The following is a 20,940-nucleotide window of genomic DNA, read 5'->3' on the forward strand; positions in this document are numbered from 1 at the left end:
CCCCCCCATTTTTGGCCTACCAGGCCTCAGGGAAGCCTCTTGGGAGCAAAAACGGACCTCATCTCACCCCCTATTTGTGGCCTAGCAGGCCTCAGGGAAGCCTCCAAAAACAGACCCCAAATGCTAAAAAATTTTTTTTTAAGTTCCTATCATCACGCAGCACAGCTGATTTTCGGAACTTTTTTTTACTTTATTAAGCATTTTTTTCACCCCTGACATACGTACATACATACATACATACATACATACATACATACATACATACATACATAGATACATACATTAAGGTGACCAGACATAACGCTTTTGGCGGGACACCCCCTCTTTTTGATGCATTTTCCCGCATCCCGCCCGCTTTTTTAAAAGGCACGCTTTTTTGGGCGCTGGCAGCTCCCGCCCATCAGCTGCTGGGCTGGCTCATCGTTCTGTTCTATGCTACCTACAAATTTAAGCCAGCCCAGCCTGCCGCTCACTGAGTTGATTGGCTGGACTCCAGCCAATCAGTGAGCTGGCCAACCAGCTCACTGATTGGCTGGACTCCTTAGCTGAGCACGCATGGAGTCTCCATTTTATTTTGTCTTTCTTGTTGGGGTTGCAGCTGCGCTTACTGGTGGTGAGTAAAATAAATCATGTTTTGTAAAAAATTTTACTCGGGATTAAATTTTACTTACTCCTGAGTAAAAATTTTACTCGGGAGTAAAATTTACTCCCGAGTAAAAATTTTACTCGGGAGTAAAAAGCGGCTGCCGGTCGTGCGGAGAACTTCCATCCAGACTTGCCGCCCGTGCTGGCTGTGAACTCCGCAAAGCCAAAGGGGGAGAAGGCAGGGGGCTGTCTCCTCCTCCCAGCCCAGCAAACAGTCCTTTTTTCAGCTGTGCAGACAACTTCCACGTGGCTCTCGCAGCCCGGCAGAAGCATTTTTTCGGGGGAGGGCTTTGCCTTAAGCAAGAATTGCATTAAAGACCAGAGCAACAGGTATCAAATTATCTTGAACAATAGTTTGCAGTGTTTTCATATCTTGCACCCAGCTTTTTAAATTTATTATTAAATAATTTGTATTCTATCAGGGGCTTTCAGCAGTTTACAGCAACAAAAATGCCAAATAAAATTATATTATTATAAAATCATTGTAACAATTCCACAAAAACAATAAAAAGAAAATCCAGTGATAAAACCATATTAAATCCCAATGGCTCTAGAAGACAGAATAATTTGTACAGCCTTCCTGAATGGACAGCAGGTTAGGGCTCCCTGCTCTGGAGGAGGTTTCCAAAGGATGGGCACTGAAACCTTCCTCCTGAGAAAGCCCTACCTTTGTCATGAATGGGATTACAGGGCCTCCCCAGAAGATATTTAAAGCTCTGGTAAGATAGCTTTGAGGGGGGTGGTCTTTAAATATTTGGACTTTAAGCTGATTTTGGAACATCTGTAAATTTGAAAGCACAAAAAATGCTATTGGCTTGTTTCCAGATGAGTCATTTACTGTAAGGAGTATAGGCTCAATGTATTTTAAAATAATATTTTATTTATTGTGCATATGATTTTTTAAAATAGTGGTATTCTGTGTTGATTCTTTTTTTAAATTGTCTTAGACTATTTAAAAAAAGATTCTATCCAAAATAAATTGAAACAAGCCATTTTTAAAATTTCTATGCACAATACTTTGAAATGGACTCAGGAGTCATGATTGACACTGAGTGAATTTGCACTTTTAATAATCAGGAAGATACAATGGCATTGAAAAAAGTGACTGATGACCATTTTTCACACTTAGCGACCATTTTCACACTTAGCGACCGTTGTGGCATCCTCATGGTTACGCGATCAAAATGTTGATGTTTGGCAACAGATTCGTATTTCTGATGATAGTTTGAAATGGTGACAGTATAAATTATTGCTGGTGTAATACTTAACAATGGTTTTTAAGGATTTCTTTTATTTATAGAATACCTTTTTTATTATTTGGGGGGGGATTTTTACTTTTAAATTGTTTATAAAATGTATTTACTACAAGAAATGTTCCTTTTTGCAAATGTGATCTTTGCAAATCTTTGTGATGCAATATGTTCAGACCAGGTTTATGTGTCTCAAAGTGGCTGCTATTCTATGGGCAGGCCAGGTTGGTGCAAGGCAGCTTTGCCAGATTTGGTGTGTTTCACCCTCATTGAATTTTATATCGTATAAAGAATGGAAGGAGGAAGGAAGAGAAATAAGGAGGAAGGGAGTGAGTGAGGAAAGAAGAGGATGGAAGGAGGGAGGAAGGAAGGAAGAGAGGGAAAGAGCAGAAGACAGATAAGGTGAAGGTAGATAAGCAAGAGGAATGAAGGAAGAAGTGAGGAGTCTCGAGGAGGGGGAAAACATTTAGTGACCAAAGTTACAATGGCATTGAAAAAAGTGACTGATGACCATTTTTCACACTTAGCGACCGTTGAGACCATTTTTCACACTTAGCGACCGTTGCGATCATTTTTCACACTTAGCGACCGTTGCAGCATCCTCATGGTCACGTGATCCAAATTTTGTTTGGCAACAGATTCGTATTTATGCTGGTTTCAGTGTCCTGGGGTGACCTTTTGACAAAAAAATTTTTTTTTAATCAAGCCCCCCCCCCCCCCCCCCCGGTCAAGGGTGTCCCTCTTTTCCAATCTGAAAATCTGGTCACCTTAACATACATACATACATACATAACCAGTGATAGCTTGCTTTTAAGCCACTCTAGTTGTCTTAGTTACCTTGACACCAAGGATTGAACAAAATATAGATAAAATTCTTAGTAGAACTATAAATATTAGATCCTGTATCCACTTTCAGAAGATATTTTCCAATGATCGCATCAGCTGGGCTGGCTATAACTATTTCACACTAAGAGAAGAACAAGGCGTTTATAACAGTACAACATTGTATATAATAAATATCTAAATACTGCAGGAAGATGTACATTGAGAAAAGTGTGCTAGTGTGTACATTGCTGTGTATGAATGCAAATTTGTGGGGAAGCATGGCTGTTGATTAAAATACGAGTGAGTCATTTTTTTCTCTTGCTCCATCTTTGGTATGTGTCTTCTTATAATGGCCTGTGGGATTAAGCACGGGAGAGAGGATAAAGACCCACAGCCTGGGGAATCGTCTACTAAGAAGCAGCTTTATTTATAGGTGTGGGGAAAGCATAGGAAGCATTTGAGAAGATTAAGAAGAGCATGCTTTTCCTCTTCATTCTTTCTCCCAAGTTCATTCCTGCATACCATTACTTTTCTGCAATAATGAATGACAATTAATATGATACTTAGGTTATAAAACATTCAGCATACCTGATCTAGTAGTTGCATAAAATAGATGCAAACATATTTAACTCTCTCTGAGAAGAGACATTAGAATTGTGCCACTATTTATATTCAGTGCTTTGGATCATCCAGAAGTTTGAACGTACTTCACTATTTCATGCAAATTTCTGCATCAGTGTTGCAGTGATGCTAAATTCTTTACTTCAGAAAATACAGTCTTTCCTTGTTAGAAGTTTACTTACATTTTTTTAATGGAAGATTGTTATAAATTGGTTAGTCATATGATGACACTTCTCATAAGGTTTGAGTTCACCTAGGATCATTAGCCTAATGAAACAGCTCGGGAGAGTCAGATTAATCTTCAAGAGATTAAACAATAGTCGATAAAACAATAGTCAACACATTACATTTGCTATCCAGTTGTTCAATATAGAAAGTTCAAAGCACTGAGCACTGATGATGTTACTTAGTTGAGTAATGAAATCTCTGCAATCAAACAAGCAAGTAAGAGAGCACCAAGGACTCCACAGTTCAACAATTAGCTACAGATATTCTCCATCCGTTGTGTATCTAAATTGTTTACATTCAGTTTCGAAAGTAAATCTATTTATCATTCTTTTCATCATTCCTCCTTTTCTTTTTTTATCACTATATGAGTTATTTATGCATAGTATTTCTTTTCTTAGGATTCCTCTTAATGCCTTCATTGAAATGTATTTTGGTCTTCGAACAATGCTAGTGTGTTACTATTTAAAGAGCCTCAGGACTGTTGCTTTGCTTCCTGCATAAAACTAACACAACTTTACCTGTTGAGATTGCTAAAGTTGTAAGTATAACAAGCAAAACTAAACTACTCTATCCTATGTCTGGTGGATGTGCTGAGTTTACAATTCATAGGTTTTTCTCAATACAATCTAACTTCCTCTGGGAATTGTGGCCTAATATATTTAGAAGAAATTGAGAAACACAGCTTTAAGCTAACATTTCAATGAAGAACATCCCAAAACTTTATACCTCCTTCCCATTTGTTTGACAAATGTTAGCATGCCATGGTTGAGCATCTTGTTGTGTCCTTGGATTCAGGGTTATGAAGGTCCCATTGGATGGCATTGGTGTGTGACCTAGAAAAATATAAATTGATTTAGACTAACATTAATACATCCAGACGGTAGGGCAGCAACTTTTGTATTCTATCTTGAGCTTTGACAGATTCTATTACTGAAATAAAATTGTACCAGTGATGCCATCAGAGCAGAACTATGGAATAGATGTCTAAGATCTTAGCCAAGAAAATGAATTGGGAGATTTCTAAAAATGGCAAGCCTGACTTAACACATTTCAAAGTACAGGTAATTCCCAGGTTACAAGCGTTCCCTTAGTGAACATTCAAAGTTATGCGATAAGTGCCCCCGTAATGTTTACAAACAAGTCCCAAAACTACACATCTTGCAGCACCATGGCAATTATTCACCCTTATGAATGGAGAGGCTCTGCAACATTTGTCCTGCATAGTCTTAAGCAGGTGACATGTTCCATCACTAGCCTCCCCCAATGGTCTTCCCAACCCTGAAATACCTCATGTGTACTTAATGAAATGCACATTAGATTAGCGAATGAGTGGGCAAAAGGAGTGAGTGATCCCATTTAAGGTATGAGATTCATTCCCATGAATCCTCAGGTTACAAATGGAATGGGCAGGCTCTATTACATCCATAAGTCAAGGACTACCTGTAAACTAATGCACAAATCACCAACTAGAGCATTGGGATAAAATATCTAAGAGAGAATAAGAAGAACTCCATGTATCCATTAAACAGCCTACTACAGGAAGCCCTTGACTTACAACACTTCATTTAGTGACTGTTCAAAGTTACAACGGCACTGACAAAAATGACTTATCACCATTTTTCACACTTACGATTGTCACAGCAACCCTGTGGTTACATGATAAAAATTCAGATGTTTGAGGAGGCAGGGCTGACGTCACGGCGGTACGACGTGCGATCTTGCAGCTCCAAGATCGCCGTAGATATCTCTGCCGTTGGACGGTCCTTTTGGACCTAAACCATCCTGTAGAGACGGTGACAGAGAAAAGCTGATCCCAGGGACATCACAAAGTCCCTGGTTGATCCAGAAGAAGCCATTTTTCCCAGCAGCTGCAAGCCAGCCATCAAAGCTGTTGAAGTCAGGGATAATTCCAGGATGGAAGAAAGAGCAAGAGAGAAAGTGTGTCGATCTGGTGAGAGGACTTTTCATCATTATTATTTGAGAGAACACCCTAAAAGACTAAAAAGTAAATTAAAATTGAAGACTGAAGAGGCTAAGCGGCGAGATTAAGTCAGAATCAAGTTGAGTGGTGTTTTTATTTTCCTTTTTATTGTTGGAATTTGGTTAGATTTTTACAAATGTCTTTTACTTTTTAAACTGGACTGGTTTTTTTCTTTGTCTTTTCTTTTTTAAATATTTGCACAATAATTTTTACTGTCTAAGACTCTTTCCCCCCTACTGCCCCCCTCTTTTAAGGCTCTAATTGTATTTCCTTTTTGAATATTTTCTTTTTTTCTTTTTGAGTATAAGGAAATTAAGGGAAGTGGAAGAGAATAAATAACACTGCCACCTAGAGGCCTGGAAACATTGTTTTCCTTTTCGTGTATGAGTGTTTAGAGAAACGTTTAAAAAAATTAAGACCTGGTGTTATATTTCAAGGACTTTAAGCCTGTTTATGGATAGTGGGATGAGCATGGGAGATTGTTATACAGATGCTTTTCTGGGATACTATCATTGCGTGGAGTTTGGGCTTGAAAGAAAATTTGGAGTTCAAAGAAAGAAGATTGTAGTGACCTTGAAAAGAGAATTGCTAATTCTGTTTTGAACTTAATACAACAAGCCTTGGAGTGTTTCTCTCCCCCCCTTTTTTTCTCCTTTTTCTCCTTTACTCTCCTTTTCATTTAACCACTGCTAGCTGGTTTGAGGCCTGCTGCAGAAGAAGTTTGGCTTTTCTTTTTCTTTTTTCTTAAAGAAGGTGTGCTTCTTTTTTATTTTTCTTATCTACTTTTTGGGATGCATATATAGACCTATATTTTCTCCCCTTTTCCTACTGGACTTTGTTATTTTATTCCACTGAAGGTAAAGAAGAACCCAAAAACTCTATTATTGTTCCTTTTATTTTTTGCATGTGAATGATCTGTTTTTTCTTTAAAAAAAAAACAATGGGAACCAATTGGATTAGGGCAAACAAGAGCCTGAAGTTTTTTTCCTTTTTCTTTTTTCCCCTTTTCCCTTTTTTTTCTTTTTTCCATTCCTTTTTTTTAGGGCCACTTGGGATTATAACTGTCCTTTATATAAGTGGATTAAGGTATAGAAAAACCTAAAGATTTTGTATTTCTCAACTACTATATAGTATATCAACTGTTTTGAAATGAGTAAAAAGATAACGGCCACTGGCTCTGCAATACCAACTTCCTCTTCACCATCTGGAGGACAAAGATCAATACACACAATGTTGCAACAGGAAAAAGACAAGGAAGTGACACTGCAGATGATTATGCAAGGAATACAAGAAACCAGCTAGCTCTATTCCTTGATTCAGCTGATATTCACCTAGAACGCTATGGGCATCTCTACCTATCCCCAGAGCCATGGTGAATACCATCGCAGAGGGTCTAGAGGGAATGGCTAGCAGCCCTCCACAAGAGGAGAGCCCTCCAACTGCAAGACGTAGATGACTTCCTGCAACTGCTAGAGGCCAGGATTGAGGAGGGGGAGGAGAACCCATATGGGGAAGAGGAACTCAGCAACCTAAAGCAGAGGGGCCACCCCATCAAAGAGTACATCCGTGAATTTAGGAGGGTCATAAGAGGGCTACCCCCTTTATCAGAGCGGCTGCTGGTGCATTTTTTCAGAAAAAGCCTGGACAAGCGAATTGCCCAGGTAATCACATACTGCAACATCCCAAATCAACTCTCTGAGTGGTTCCAAGTAGTAACAAGAGTTGACAGTGGGCTGTGCACCAATGACATGAGAAAGCAATTGGACACAAAAGAGAGAGGTCAACCTGAAACCAGCCAGCTGGCCAGAAACCACAGCATAACAGCAGGCCCTGAGACCAACCCTCCCTCGAAGTCCACTGAAATGCTATAGATGTGGAGGGATGGGCCACATGGCAGCTGCATGCCCAACCCCAGTTCCAAAACCAAGGCCAGACCCATTGCCCATGGCACAACCAGAACGAGGCCCCAAACGGACCACCAACACATCCGGGAAAGCCCTCCAGGCTGCAGAGGCCCCTTCCCTCTCAGGTGAACATGGTGGAACCCCAGGCAATGACAACCAGTCGCCCGAATCATATGACAGCGAGGACGAGGGAGAAAATGACCCAATGGTGAGTGAACCAATTCACCCTTTCCTTTTTCCAATACGCCTCAATGCTCCAAAAACAGGAAACCAGGGGGATTTTCAAGCTCTAATAGACTCAGGCTGCACGAGGTGCTTGATCAATCTAACTGCAGTCCTGAAACAGGGGATCAGAGCAAAAAGACTGGCCCACCCGATCCGGTTCAAGCAGGTTGACAGGTCCCTAATGGGGGGAGCCTATGCCACCCACCTGACTGAACCAGTAAGGCTAGAGCTAGCAGATCACTGGGAAGTAATTCAATTTAAAATAGCCCCCAAAATGATAGACACAGTCATACTGGGGCTTGGCTAGACAAGTGGGGACCGATCATCTGGTGAAAAGGGAGTACTTGCAGACTTAGAATATGAAGGAGCCCCCAAAGCCTCCCACACCAGGTAGCAGAAATACCACCCACACAGGAACACCCCCAAAAAGAGCCCACAAGAACAACTGGCAACCACATCCGACAAAACCCCCGAGGCCGAACTGATTGTGATAGAATATCAGGACCTAGCAGAAGTATTCAGTGAAGCTGACTGAGATGTTCTGCCTCCTCACCGTGAAACAGACTGTGACATCGAAATCATCCCTGGGGCAAAATTACCCAAGCCCAAACTGTATGTCATGATGCCCCGGGAAATGCAAGATATGCACAAATACATAAACAATAACCTAGTAAGGGGGTTCATTGAGCCAGCCAAGCACCAGTCCTCTTCAAAGAAAAAAAAGAGATGGAACTATAAGATTGTGTGTGGATTTTTGAGGGATAAATGGGGTGTGCGTACACAGCCTATACACCCCACCCCTCCATGAAGGACATGCTATCTCATCTGGCCAAGGGAAAAGTCTTCACCAAACTAGACCTCAGAGAAGCATACTACCGAGTACGCATCAGAGAGGGAGATGAATGGAAAATAGCATTCAACTGCCCCCTAGGGAGCTTTCAATTCAAAGTGATGCCTTTCAGACTGCAGGGGGCCCTAGTGGTATTCATGCAGTTAATAAATGAGGTGCTGCATGAGCACCTCTACAAGGGGGTCCTCGTCTACCTGTATAACATCCTTGTCTACACTGAGACCATGAACGACCACATACCTCTGGTCCGCCAAGTACTGGAAAAACCTCCGGCAGCCAACCTGTACGTCAAGGTATCAAAATGTGAATTCCACCATGCACAGTTAGACTACCTGGGTTATTGAGTGTCAAATGAGGGCATAGAGATGGACCTAGACAAAGTACAAGCCATTTTAAGCTGGCAAACCCCTCGCACCTGCAGACAGCTACGAAGTTTCCTAGGGTTCACGAACTTCTACAGGCAATTCATCCCCTCCTTTGCAAAGATTGCCAAACCCTTAACAGACCTCCTGAAGACAGGGATACAAGGAATGAAACCTCGTCCGAGACAACCCCTACAATGGGACCTAACCTGCCGTTTGAAACACTAAAAGAAATGTTTGCAAAGAAGCAGTGCTGAAGCATCCTGACCCCGAGCAACTTTTCGTAATCCAGGCAGACTCCAGTGACATGGCAGTGGGAATGGTGCTACTCCAAAGAAACAACCAAGGAAACTTACAATCCTGTGCCTACACCTCCCGCAAGCTCACAGGCACAGAGAGACGATGGGCCATGTGGGAAATGGAGGCTTTCGCAGTGAGATGGGTACTGCTAATCTGGAGACACCTGTTGGAAGGGGGCTGGAAACCGTTTGAAGTCTGGACTGACCACAAAAATCTGGAGGTGCTTAGGACCCCACAGAAACTATCACCCAAACAAGTCCGATGGACTCAATATTTCAACCATTTTGATTTAGTTTTAAAGCACATTCCAGGGGGGAAGGAACTTTCTAGCTGACTCCCTCTCCTGCATACCCCAGTACAAATGCGAACAGCAGCACACAGTGGATGCCATCATTCTCTCTACTCAAACCACTGCCCAAAGTGACCACTAGGCAGCAATACAGTGACCGGCAAAAACAATCTGCAAGGGACCTAACCACAAGGCTAAAACCTGACCTGCTAGCAGATCCCTGGTTCCAAAACAACCAACACATCTTGACAAAAAGAGATGACCTTGCATGGAAGGGGACAAAACTACATCCCAGAATCCCTACGCACCCTAATTCTCCAGAGGAGCTGTGATGCCAAACGGGCAGGGCACTTTGGGTTCCTAAAGACTTTACACTTAGCCCGGAAGCAATTCTGGTGGCCTGGCATAAAGAAAGATGTGGATAGTTACATGAAAAGTTGCACCATATGCGCCACAATGAAGAGATGACAGGGAAAAACCCATGGACTGCTGCAAACAGTAGAGCCAACGAGGCCGTGGGAGGAGATTGCAATGGACTTTATAGTACAGTTGCCAAAAAGTGGGGGAAACACAGTGATTTGGACTGTAACAGACCTGTTCTCCAAACAGGCACACTTCATAACCCTGTAGTGGACTACCCTTGGCTGACAAGCTGGCTAAACTCTTCATGAAACATATCTACCAACTGCATGGAGTACCTCGAAGAATTATTTCAGACAGAGGGGTCCAGTTCACAGCTACGTTTTGGAGGGAGTTCCTGCAGTCCATTGGGTCATCGCAGGGTCTTAGTTCAGCTTTTCATCCGAGCACCAATGGGGCAGCAGAGAGACTGAATGCTATGGTAGAGCAGTACCTGAACTATCAGCAATCCAATTGGGCAGACCTTTTATCTTTTGCTGAGGTTGCGTAAAATAATGCTGTTTACAGTAGTACAGGGCTCACGCCGTTCAAAGTAGTGAGCAGTATGGACTTCATCCCAATGCCTGAATATCCAAGGGACACCTCCCACCCTCAGTCAGCTTGACTGATTGGATGTCGATGTTGAAAGCAACCTGGGAAAATGTCAAAAAGGCACTAGTTAAAGTGGCACAAACCTATAAGAAACAGGCAGATAAACACCGGGCTCCGCAACAGCCATTCTGGTTGGGAGAGAAGGTTTACCTCGCCACAAAATATTTGAGATTAAAACTGCCTAGCAAGAAACAGGCCAAAGTTTATGGGACCATTCCCCAGAGTAAAGATCATCAACCCAGTCACAGTGCAATTAAAACTGCCTCGATTGCTAGGGAAGATACACCCAGCATTTCATAGTATCCTCTTAAAACCCCTGATCAGATCCACTCTGAGATCATGGTGGAAGAAACTTTCTGGCTCATGTAGCTGGGAAGGAAGGCTACAAAAAGAGCCTCTGACCACTGGAAGTATGCCGTTTGTTTGATGTAACGTCAAAGCACTCGTCAAATGTCAAGGTGATGCCGACTTCCGGTGGGGGGGTCTTCCCGGTGGGAGCTTGTCGTTAACAGCTCCGGAATCCTGGTTGCGTTAAACTGTCTGAACAGCAATCCATCAGCCGTCTGACAGCTTGTTTACCTTTTCTTCGGGCAAAGGAGATAAGGTGAGCTAATTGTGCTAGGCAACGCGCCAACTAACTTTCTCAGAGAGACTCTGGGAGGGGAGGAAGGGCACCCGAGAGCAGAATTGTCTCCGTGCCAAGAATTCCTGCTGTTTATTAGCAGCACAAAGCAAACCACCCACCCTCAGAACAAAATTTGATCTACTGAATTCAAGACGAGCAGAGCCTATACACGTGAACTTTTAATTGTTTGTATTACTCCTTAGCTTCATTTTTACAAGAATTCCTTCTGATATCTTACTTGCTAAAGAGATATTCAAAATGGCGTCGAGCAGCTTCATAACACTGATCGGGCTTTGAATTTCTACGGAGTTTAAAACTTCAAAGAAAAGGAGTGATTTATTACTAAGAGCCAAGGTGGCGCAGTGGTTAAATGCAGCACTGCAGGCTACTGCTAGATCAGCAGTTCAGCGGTTCAAATCTCACCGGCTCAGGGTTGACTCAGCCTTCCATCCTTCCGAGGTGGGTAAAATGAGGACCCAGATTGTTGGGGGCAATATGCTGACTCTCTGTAAACCGCTTAGAGAGGGCTGAAAGCCCTATGAAGTGGTATATAAGTCTACTGCTATTGCTATTGCTACTAAATTAAACAGCAATTGCTGCACAATCGACCAGCATAGACTTATTAATTGGCTGAAGAAGATTAAAACTTGGAATGGCTTCTAAGGAAAACCCTATCCAAAAGGTTGCCCCCCATTTCAAAAAGTGTGGGCAGTTCACCTGCCCCCGGCACGAAACTACAGTCATTACTTCCTCCCCCCATAGGGGAGCTGCTAACTAAAGAAACTTTTCAGAAGGAACTGGCTGAACCCTTCAAAAATCATGTAGTTACGATGGAAACAAAAATTAAGGAGGAGATATCCACTGCTCATAAAGAACTGTCTGATAAACTTGAGACCCGGGTTCAGAAGATCAGGGATGATATGTTGGGGGTTCTTAATTTGTTTTCAGATTATGTGTCCGGAATTGAAAGCAGATTAGAAGATCTTAATGACTCTAATATTAATTTGGTATCCAAAATAGACGTGGTTCAACAAAAAGTCAGAGATGCTGAAAAAAAAAACTATTATGTTACAGTATAGACAAATGGAACTTGCACTAAGAATTAGAGGTTTGCGTCAAAATAACCAGGAAAATCTGAAACAGATTCTCTCAGAAGCTTTTGATAGTCTGATAGGAAGGCCAGGGGGGAATTTTGATTGGCAAATTGATAAGGTCTATCATGTTAACTCCTGGCTTGCTAGACAGAAGCAACTTCCAAGGGACATTGTGGTTTACTTTATCACAAGAGACATGCGGAATATGATATTGCAAGAGTCCTATAAAACCAAGCTTCAAATTGGGGATCAGGAAGTGACTGTTTTGAAAGAGATACCACCTCAAATGCTAAGATCTAGGAAAGACTACGCCTTTTTAGTCGAAGAGCTTAAAAATCGTCAGCTACAGTTCAGATGGGATGCACCAGTCGGACTAGAACTCATTTTTCAGGGGCAAAGATACCGTCTTAATTCAGTATGGAAGGCCCGAGATTTTTACCATAATATCTTGAAGGCCGGACACCCCGTCCCACCTGGACCTAGAGAAAGAGAACAAGAAGGACAAGATAAACAGCAAACTACACAATTATCAACAAGTATGGATCATCTTTCTCTCTCAGAAGCACAAAGAGCCAAGGAACAAAGACAAACCCTGTGATTACCAGATGAATGGACCAACAATTAAAAAAGCAACAATCACAACAAACACCTGTTATCGGTCAAGATGCTACAGGTACCAGCTTAGAAGCAGTGGGAGGAGCCAGACCAAAGGTTAAATTCCAGGATGTTCAGGTGGCTCTAAAAAAGCTTCAGGGAGCCAAAGATGACAACTAAGTTCCTAACATGGAACGTCAATGGATTAAACTCTCCACAGAAAAGAAAGAAAATAAATCACTATCTTAAACAGTTCAACAATGATATAATTTGTTTGCAAGAAACTCACATTAGATCAACTGATCAAAAACATCTGATTAATACAAGATTTGGACAACATTTTATAGCTTCTGCTTCGGAGAAGAAAAATGGTATAGTTATATACTTAAGGAAGGATATGAAAGCTGAATTAATCGAAGCAGTTCCCCACGGAAGATATATCGCAATAGACTTGGTATTAGAAGGGAAAAGGACATTGCTAATGTGAATATATGCTCCCAATCAACAACAAGATGGATTTTATAGAAAGCTTCATGCCAGTGGGATTATAGGTCCTGCATACTTTTGGGTGACTGGAACGGTGTTATGGACACTAAGAAAGATAAGAAGGCTTCTTGGCCAAATACTCAAATGCGAGCGAAACTACCTAAGTCCTTTTTTGATATGATGGATGATTTCGAACTGAGAGATATTTGGCGAGAAAGAAATGCAGAAGAATACGATTTTACCTTCTTTTCTGATAGACATCAATCCTTTTCCAGAATTGATTTCATACTAACTACCAATGATTTGCTTTCTAGGGTGAAGAAGACAAAGATATGTGCCAGAGTTTTATCAGATCATAATTCAGTTTGGATGGAGTTGGGAGGGGTGACGCAAGGAAGAAGGTCTTGGAGATTGAATGAAAATTTATTTAGATATGAGAAATATACTAATGAATGTAAAAAATTGTTAACAGAATACTTTGTTTTTAATATGAATAAGGGTACATCTATGGAAATTGTATGGGATGCAAGTAAAGCATATATGAGAGGAGCTTTGATAAATCTAAATAGATTACATAGACGTAAACAAGGGGAAAAGCGAACAGAACTGGAAGATGAAATTAGGAAGAAAGAGCAAGAGTTAATTTTAAAACCAGGATATATAAAGATTAAAGAAGCAATTACCTTATTAAAAGACCAATTTAATATGTCGATCTCAGACCAGGTAGCCACTAGTCTGTTATATGCAAAACATAACACTTTCTGCAATGCAAATAAATCTGGTAGATCTTCTTAGCATATCAGCTTAGGAAAAAACAAAAATCTCGTAACATAGCCAAATTGCACTACAGAGGGAAAGAAGTGTATCAACATGGTGAGATTTAAAAGGTCTTCCGTGAATTCTTTACAGCGTTGTACAAGGGTGACAAAATTAATGGTCTAGATATAGAGAGATACTTGGATAAAGAAAAAATACCCATAGTTAAAGAAGAGCAGAGGGAAAGATTGAATCAACCAATAACTTCGGGGGAAATTCTACAGGTAATTAAGCAGTTAAAGGCAGGGAAGGAACCTGGAACAGATGGCTTGACAGCGGCTTACTATAAAAATCTACAATTAGAAATGGTAGAACCTCTTAAGGAATTATTTAATAAGATTCAAACGGAAGGTTAGTTACCTCCATCTTGGAAGACAGTTTTGATATCCTTGATACCCAAAGAAGACCAAGATATTACTCAACCAAAAAACTACAGACCTATATCACTACTTAATGTACATTATAAAATCTTTACTAAAATACTAGCAAATAGGTTAATGTTGGTTATTCAACAATTGATTCATAATGATCAAACAGGTTTTATTCAAGGGAGACAAATCAGAAGTAACGTAAAATTAATTGTTAATGCACTAGAATATTTGGGAAAGAATAACCAAATTCCTGCTGTGCTCATATTTCTGGATGCTGAGAAAGCCTTTGATTGAGTTAACTGGCAATTCCTGTTGAAAACACTGCAAAAAATGCAAATAGGAGAACATTTCTTACAATCAATTAAAGCAATATATCAACAGCAAACAGCTCAAATTATAGTTAATGGAAGTTTAACAGATTCTTTTCAAATTGAAAAAGGTACAAGACAGGGTTGTCCTTTGTCCCCATTACTGTTTATTATAACTTTGGAAATATTGTTGAAGAAAATACGGGGCTTGGAGGGCCTAAAGGGAATTAAGATTAGGCAGCAAGAATATAGAGTACATGCTTTTGCGGATGATCTAGTTATAATATTAACCCAACCGCAGGAATCTAGTAAGATCTTAATGAATATGATTAATCAATATGGTCAAGTGTCAGGATTTAAAATAAATCTAGAGAAAACAAAAATATTAGCTACAAATATGAATATTAAACAAAAGGAAGAACTAGAAGGAATGATAGGATGTGAAATAGTTAAAAAGGTCAAATATTTAGGAGTTCATATTTCAACCTCAAACGGGAAGTTATATAAGTATAATTATGAACCACTTTGGCATAGTATACAGACAGAGATGAAAAAATGGGAGAAGTTACAGTTATCCTTGCTGGAAAGAATAGCAGCAGTGAAAATGAATATTTTACCTAAATTTTTATTTCTTTTCCAAATGCTACCTATACTTAAAAATATGTGAACCTGTTAGAATGGCAGAAGGGTATTAATAATTTGGATGGGCAGGGAAGAAGCCGAGAGTAAAACTAAAAATAATGCAAGATGCGCATGAGAGGGGAGGTTTGAAATTACCCAATTTAAAACTATACTATGACACAGTAGCTTTATCTGTAATTAGTGATTGGATTAATTTAACAAATGATAGGATACTTAATATCGAGGGGTATGATCTGGTATATGGCTGGCATGCTTACCTGCTATATAACAAAAAAGTGGACAAGAATTTTAAAAGTCATATTTTAAGGAATGCTTTACTACAGGTCTGGAAAAAATATCAATACAAATTAAATGATATTGCCATGTGGGCAATCCCTAGACATGCAATAGAAAATATGAACATAGTACAAAACATAGTACAAAAACAGGATATAATTACTTACAGACAGCTTCTTACCCTAGAAAGGGATGTATTACAACTAAAATCCTTGGATGAATTAAAAGAGGAAAAGGTAATTCAAACCTGGTTCCAGTATGGACAGCTACAGGCCAGGTGGAAAACAGATCAAAAAAATGGTTTTATGCAAGTCGGGGATAATTTATTTAAACAAATAAGAGATCAAAGCTTAATGCATATAAAGAGACTACACAATGTATTAATACAGATGGACTCCGAAACAGAATTAGTTAAAGACTGTATGATAAAGTGGGCTCAAAATATTGAAGAACTAATAATGTTGGATACATGGGAAAGGATTTGGGTAAGAAATGTAAAATTTCTTAAAAGCCCAAAACTTGAGAGAAAACTTTTATAAGATGTTTTATAGATGGCATTTAGATCCTAAAAAGTTGGCTTCTATGTATCCGAAATTACAACGCAAATGCTGGAGATGTGATTCTCTCGACGCTACATATTTTCATATATGGTGGACTTGCAAAAAGGTTAAGGCATTTTGGATAAAAATATGGTGGATTATGCAAAATGTTCTTTAAAAAAGGATAAAGTTTACCCCTCAGTTATTTTTGTTAGGTATAATTACTGATTGTACAGCTGTAGAGATTAATTTGATTTTGCATTTAATAACTGCAGCTAGATTGTTGGTGGTGCAATACTGGAAGAAGGAAGATTTGCCTACAATTCAAGAATGGGCATTGAAAGTCACAAATTTAGCCGAGATGGCTAAAATATCTGCATATTTTAAGGACTACTCAAACGAGAGATATAAACGAGACTGGAAAAAATGGATCGATTATATTCAAAATAAATATGGGACTAAAAAATTCCAGATAGCTTATTATTAAGATCAGGAATGATATAAATTGTTTAAAGTTAGCCTAGCAAGGAGGAGCTAAGTTCAATGTAAAGATGTTATCATTTTTAAATTCATTTTTCCAATATATTTTAGACTGTTTTTGTTAAAGATTTATACCATGTATGGGTTCTGGGATATTGGGGGAGGGAAGGCTGGGGGGGTTGGGACGAAGGATGTGAGGGAGGGATATATATTAGGCTTGACGAGGGGTATTAGATTTTAAAGTAATATGATTGCACATGTATACTGTCTTCTCTTATTTTTTCTTTAAAACTAAGATATGTTAAGTATATTGATATGGAAGCATAAATACCATCAACATAGAATGGAGTTTGCTCAGAAGCTGAAATACACCAAGTGAATGAGAGGAAAAGTGGAAAGCAGAGGAGAGAAGAAAGATAGGAAAAGAGGGATAGGAGAGAGGGTAAGGGGGGAAGATGAGGAGAATAAGGAGGAATGGAATGAAGAGAGAGGAGAAGGAGAAAGGAAGGGGAAGTAGAGTAGAAAAGGATGATGGAGGGAAGAAAGGAGGTAGGAGAGAGGCAGAAGAAAGAGGTGTATGGAGAGCAGAAGAGCTAATAATGGGTTTTTATCTTTCTGGGCGTTGATGACAAGAGGAACTGATGTAATTACTACTTAATACAATATGATATTGGCTATGTAATAGTATACATGTGATTATATATTATGAAAATGGAGAATAAACAAAGTATATTTTGAAAAAAATGTCGAGGTGATGCCATTTCCGTTCACAGGGATGTGTTGGATGGGGGCAAAAGTCAGGAAGGGCCAACTCCTAAGCGCGATGGAACGAGGAGTTGATTTTCGTGAGGAAGGAAGGATCCAGACGCAGGACCACCCTGTTTAGGTGGAAAATACAGAGGTCACTGCGCACTGACAGGGCTACAATCTCTGAGATCCTCCGAGTCGAAGTTATCACCATGAGGAAGGCTACCTTTAACATTAGCAGATGTAGACTAATGGAACGGATTGGTTCAAATGGAGCCGATGTCAGGGCTTTGAGCACAACTGGAAGCTCCCATGAAGGGTAACGATGAACCATTGGATGTCTGAGGTTGGCAGCACCTTTCAGAAATGCACGAGCCCTGGAATGGTATGTCAGTGAGTGCCTGCGCCTCTGTGAAGCACTGTGGCGAGCACCGTCATCTGTTTTCGCAGGGTGTTTGGGGCCAGTCCCTTGTCCAGGCCATCCTGGAGGAATTCCAGGACTTGAGGGAGTGAAGCTGATCTTGGGACCATCCCCAGGGGGCGGCACCACCTACAGAAAGTGGACCACATCACGTTGTATACCCGCATAATGGACGGTCGTCTGGCCTCCTGGATGGTATGGATGACTCGCTCTGAACAATTGTCCCATCTCAGTATGTCCCCCTCAATGGCCAAATAAATATGATATGGATTTCAACAGAATTGATTTGTAACATACAGGAAATTGACATAGAAACAAGCACTTGGGCGGACCACAATCCAGTGAACAATTACATGGAAAGGACAAAGGAGAAGATCTAGATGGATGCTAAACAATACTATATTAAAAGAAAAGGACTTTGTACAGAAAATGGAGAAAGAATTGGCATTCTTCTTTAAAGAAAACAGAAAAGAAGACACATCAATGCAGAATCTTTGGGATACAATGAAGGCTTATGCCAGAGGCTTGATAATAGACTATACAAGGAAAAGAAATACAAAGAAAAGACAAGGCTTTAAAATACTAGATGACGACTGTAAGAGACTTGAAAAAGAGTTACAGAAATCTACACAAAAAATGACATTAAAATAAAAATGGACACGAGCTTCCTGGGAGGAGCCTGCTGGTGGTGGCAGCAAAAAATCAGCTGCCTCCGAATTCCTGGCTACGTACCTGTTTAGAGGATCTTCCATCTGACGTCTTATCAGGTTTTCTTATCCTTCAGGCAAGAAGGAAAGAAGAAACTGTTTTGCTGGCAAATGCTCTTCGATTTTTGCAGCTTTTGTGCTTGCAAGGAAAGGGGGGCTAGCCCAAGGCAGAATGGCTGTCCGTGCTGGGAACTTCAAACTGCCTTGTGCAGGACAAAGTAGGTCTCCCCCACTCTGTTCAAAGTTTTGTTTGATTTAATCTTATCACGAGCTGAATCCGTTTGCGCGGACAATAATTGTTTATCAACATTTTAGCTTCTTTTCTTTTTCTCCTCCGAAAAATTATTTATTTAGAGGCTTTTAAAATGGCGCCGAACAGGCTGGTTTCTCCGGTAATAACGAACACTTTTTGCTAATCCTCACAAGAATTCAAAACAAAAGAGATTGCTTATCATATGTTTTGGTTTCACAATAGAAGAATTTTACTCCTTCATTAACCTTGATTATCTGGAAGTTAAATGGTGATGAATCTGCTGAACGGTCTTGTTACAATGTTTACTCACTTAAAGTTTTGCCAAGCCTTAAACTTCAAAATAAAAGCCTCTTTACTTAAAGCTGCATATTCAGGCAATAGAGTTTTATTAACTGCAGGCAGATAAATTTTGAAATGGCCTCAAAACCAAATATTAACTTGAAGTCATCACCCTCTACTTCCAGGGGCACATCCTCAGTGCCTGGCACAAAGCTGCAGCCTCCGCTTCCTACGCCCCCTGCTGGGGATGTGTTAACGAAAGAATTTTTCCTGAGTAATCTAAGCGAGGCTCTTAATGCACAGACAATTAAAATGGAAGATAAGTTTAGAGATAATAGAGAGGAGAGAAAAGAGGAAATAAAAGAAATGAAAGAAGAAATTAAAAGTGAAATAAAAGGACTTAAACAGGAGCTGTATGAGAAATTTGACGCTAAGGTTGATAAAATTAGAGACGACATGCTGAGTCTTGTAACTGTATTAACAGAACATATTTCTGGAATGGAAGATACTCTAGAGGTTCTTAATGATGCCAATGCTAACTTGACATTGAAAACAGAGGTGGTGGAACAAAAAGTGGAAAATGCTGAAAAAGAAATTATTATGATACAGTACCGACAAATGGAGTTCGCATTAAGAGTAAGGGGGCTGCGTGAGGAGAAACAGGAGAACCTGAAACAGATCCTATCGGAAGCTTTTGACCGCCTGATGGGAAGACCAGGGACCAACCAAGACTGGCAAATTGACAAAGCTTACCGCGTTAACTCCTGGCTGGCAAAGCAGAAGCAGCTTCCTCGAGACATCGTTATATATTTTACTACAAGAGAGCTTAGAAATATGGTACTGCAAGCGTCTTATAACACTAAGCTTCAAATTGGCGGTCAAGACCTGGCTGTTTTGAAAGAGATACCACCTCAAATGTTAAGAGCCAGGAGAGACTACGCTTTTTTGGTCGAAGAACTCAGAAATCGTCAGATACAGTATAGATGGGATGCACCATTTGGCATCATATTTACATTTGATAAGCAAAGGTACCGCCTCAACTCTGTATGGAAAGCCCGAGATTTTATTATAATATATTGAAGGCCGGACACCCTGCACCATCTGGACCTAGAGAAAGACCACAAGAAGGACAGGATAGACAGCAAACTACACAACCACCAGACAAGATGGAGCATCTCTCTTCTCTAGAAGTGCAAGGTGCTATGGAACCAAGACCTAGCCGCATGACTACTAGACGTATGGAGAAACAAGCTAAAAAGCAACAGCATCAACAATCATCGGCCATCGATCAAGGAACTACAATAACAAATCTGGAAGCAGTGGGAGGAGCTAGACCTAAGGTTAAACAGGCCGTGCAGGAAGCTCTAAAAATGCTTCAACCAACCAAAGATGACAACTAAGATTTTAACATGGAATGTCAACGGACTGAATTCTCCACAGAAGAGGAAGAAAATATTTCATTATCTCAAACAGTTTAAGAACGATGTAATTTGTTTGCAAGAAACTCATATCAAGTCAACTGATCAAAAATATTTGATCAACTCAAAACTTGGTCAACATTTTGCAGCTTCTGCTATGAAAAAGAAGAATGGTATAGTTGTATACTTAAGAAAAGATATGAAAGCTGAATTAATAGAAGCAGATCCCTTCGGAAGATATATTGCTTTAGACTTAATCTTAGAAGGGAAAAAGACATTACTTTTGGGAATTTATGCTCCCAATCAACAGCAAGATAGATTCTATAGAAATCTTCATGCTAAATTAGTACAGTGGGACTATAGTTCCTGTATACTATTGGGTGACTGGAATGG

The 20,940-nt window shown here is 40.2% G+C and overlaps 1 protein-coding gene across 4 annotated transcripts in view; it reads right to left on the reverse strand.

The window, feature by feature from the left end:
- The window catches only part of TGM4 (transglutaminase 4), a 106,958-nt gene that overhangs the window by 52,370 nt on the left and 33,648 nt on the right, over positions 1–20,940 (reverse strand). For 2 of the 4 annotated variants that reach the window (XR_015696380.1, XM_087712982.1), the window contains exons 3-4: positions 4,296–4,402; positions 2,733–2,862 (exon numbers count right to left, since the gene is read on the reverse strand). Coding sequence is in view for 3 of the 4 variants with exons in the window: in XM_087712982.1 (XP_087569108.1) it covers positions 2,733–2,862; positions 4,296–4,402 (237 nt within the window). In the remaining variant the exon portion in view is untranslated. Of the gene's footprint in view, positions 1–2,732; positions 2,863–4,295; positions 4,403–10,178; positions 10,392–10,422; positions 10,526–20,940 lie in introns of those variants that run through there. The other 2 variants (XM_087712984.1, XM_087712983.1) reach the window with 2 other exon arrangements.

Source organism: Thamnophis sirtalis, unplaced genomic scaffold (genome assembly GCF_051295495.1).
Source record: "Thamnophis sirtalis isolate CommonGarterSnake01/CBP01778 unplaced genomic scaffold, rThaSir2_p1.2 scaffold_4, whole genome shotgun sequence".
Classification (NCBI taxonomy): Eukaryota; Metazoa; Chordata; class Lepidosauria; order Squamata; family Natricidae; genus Thamnophis; species Thamnophis sirtalis.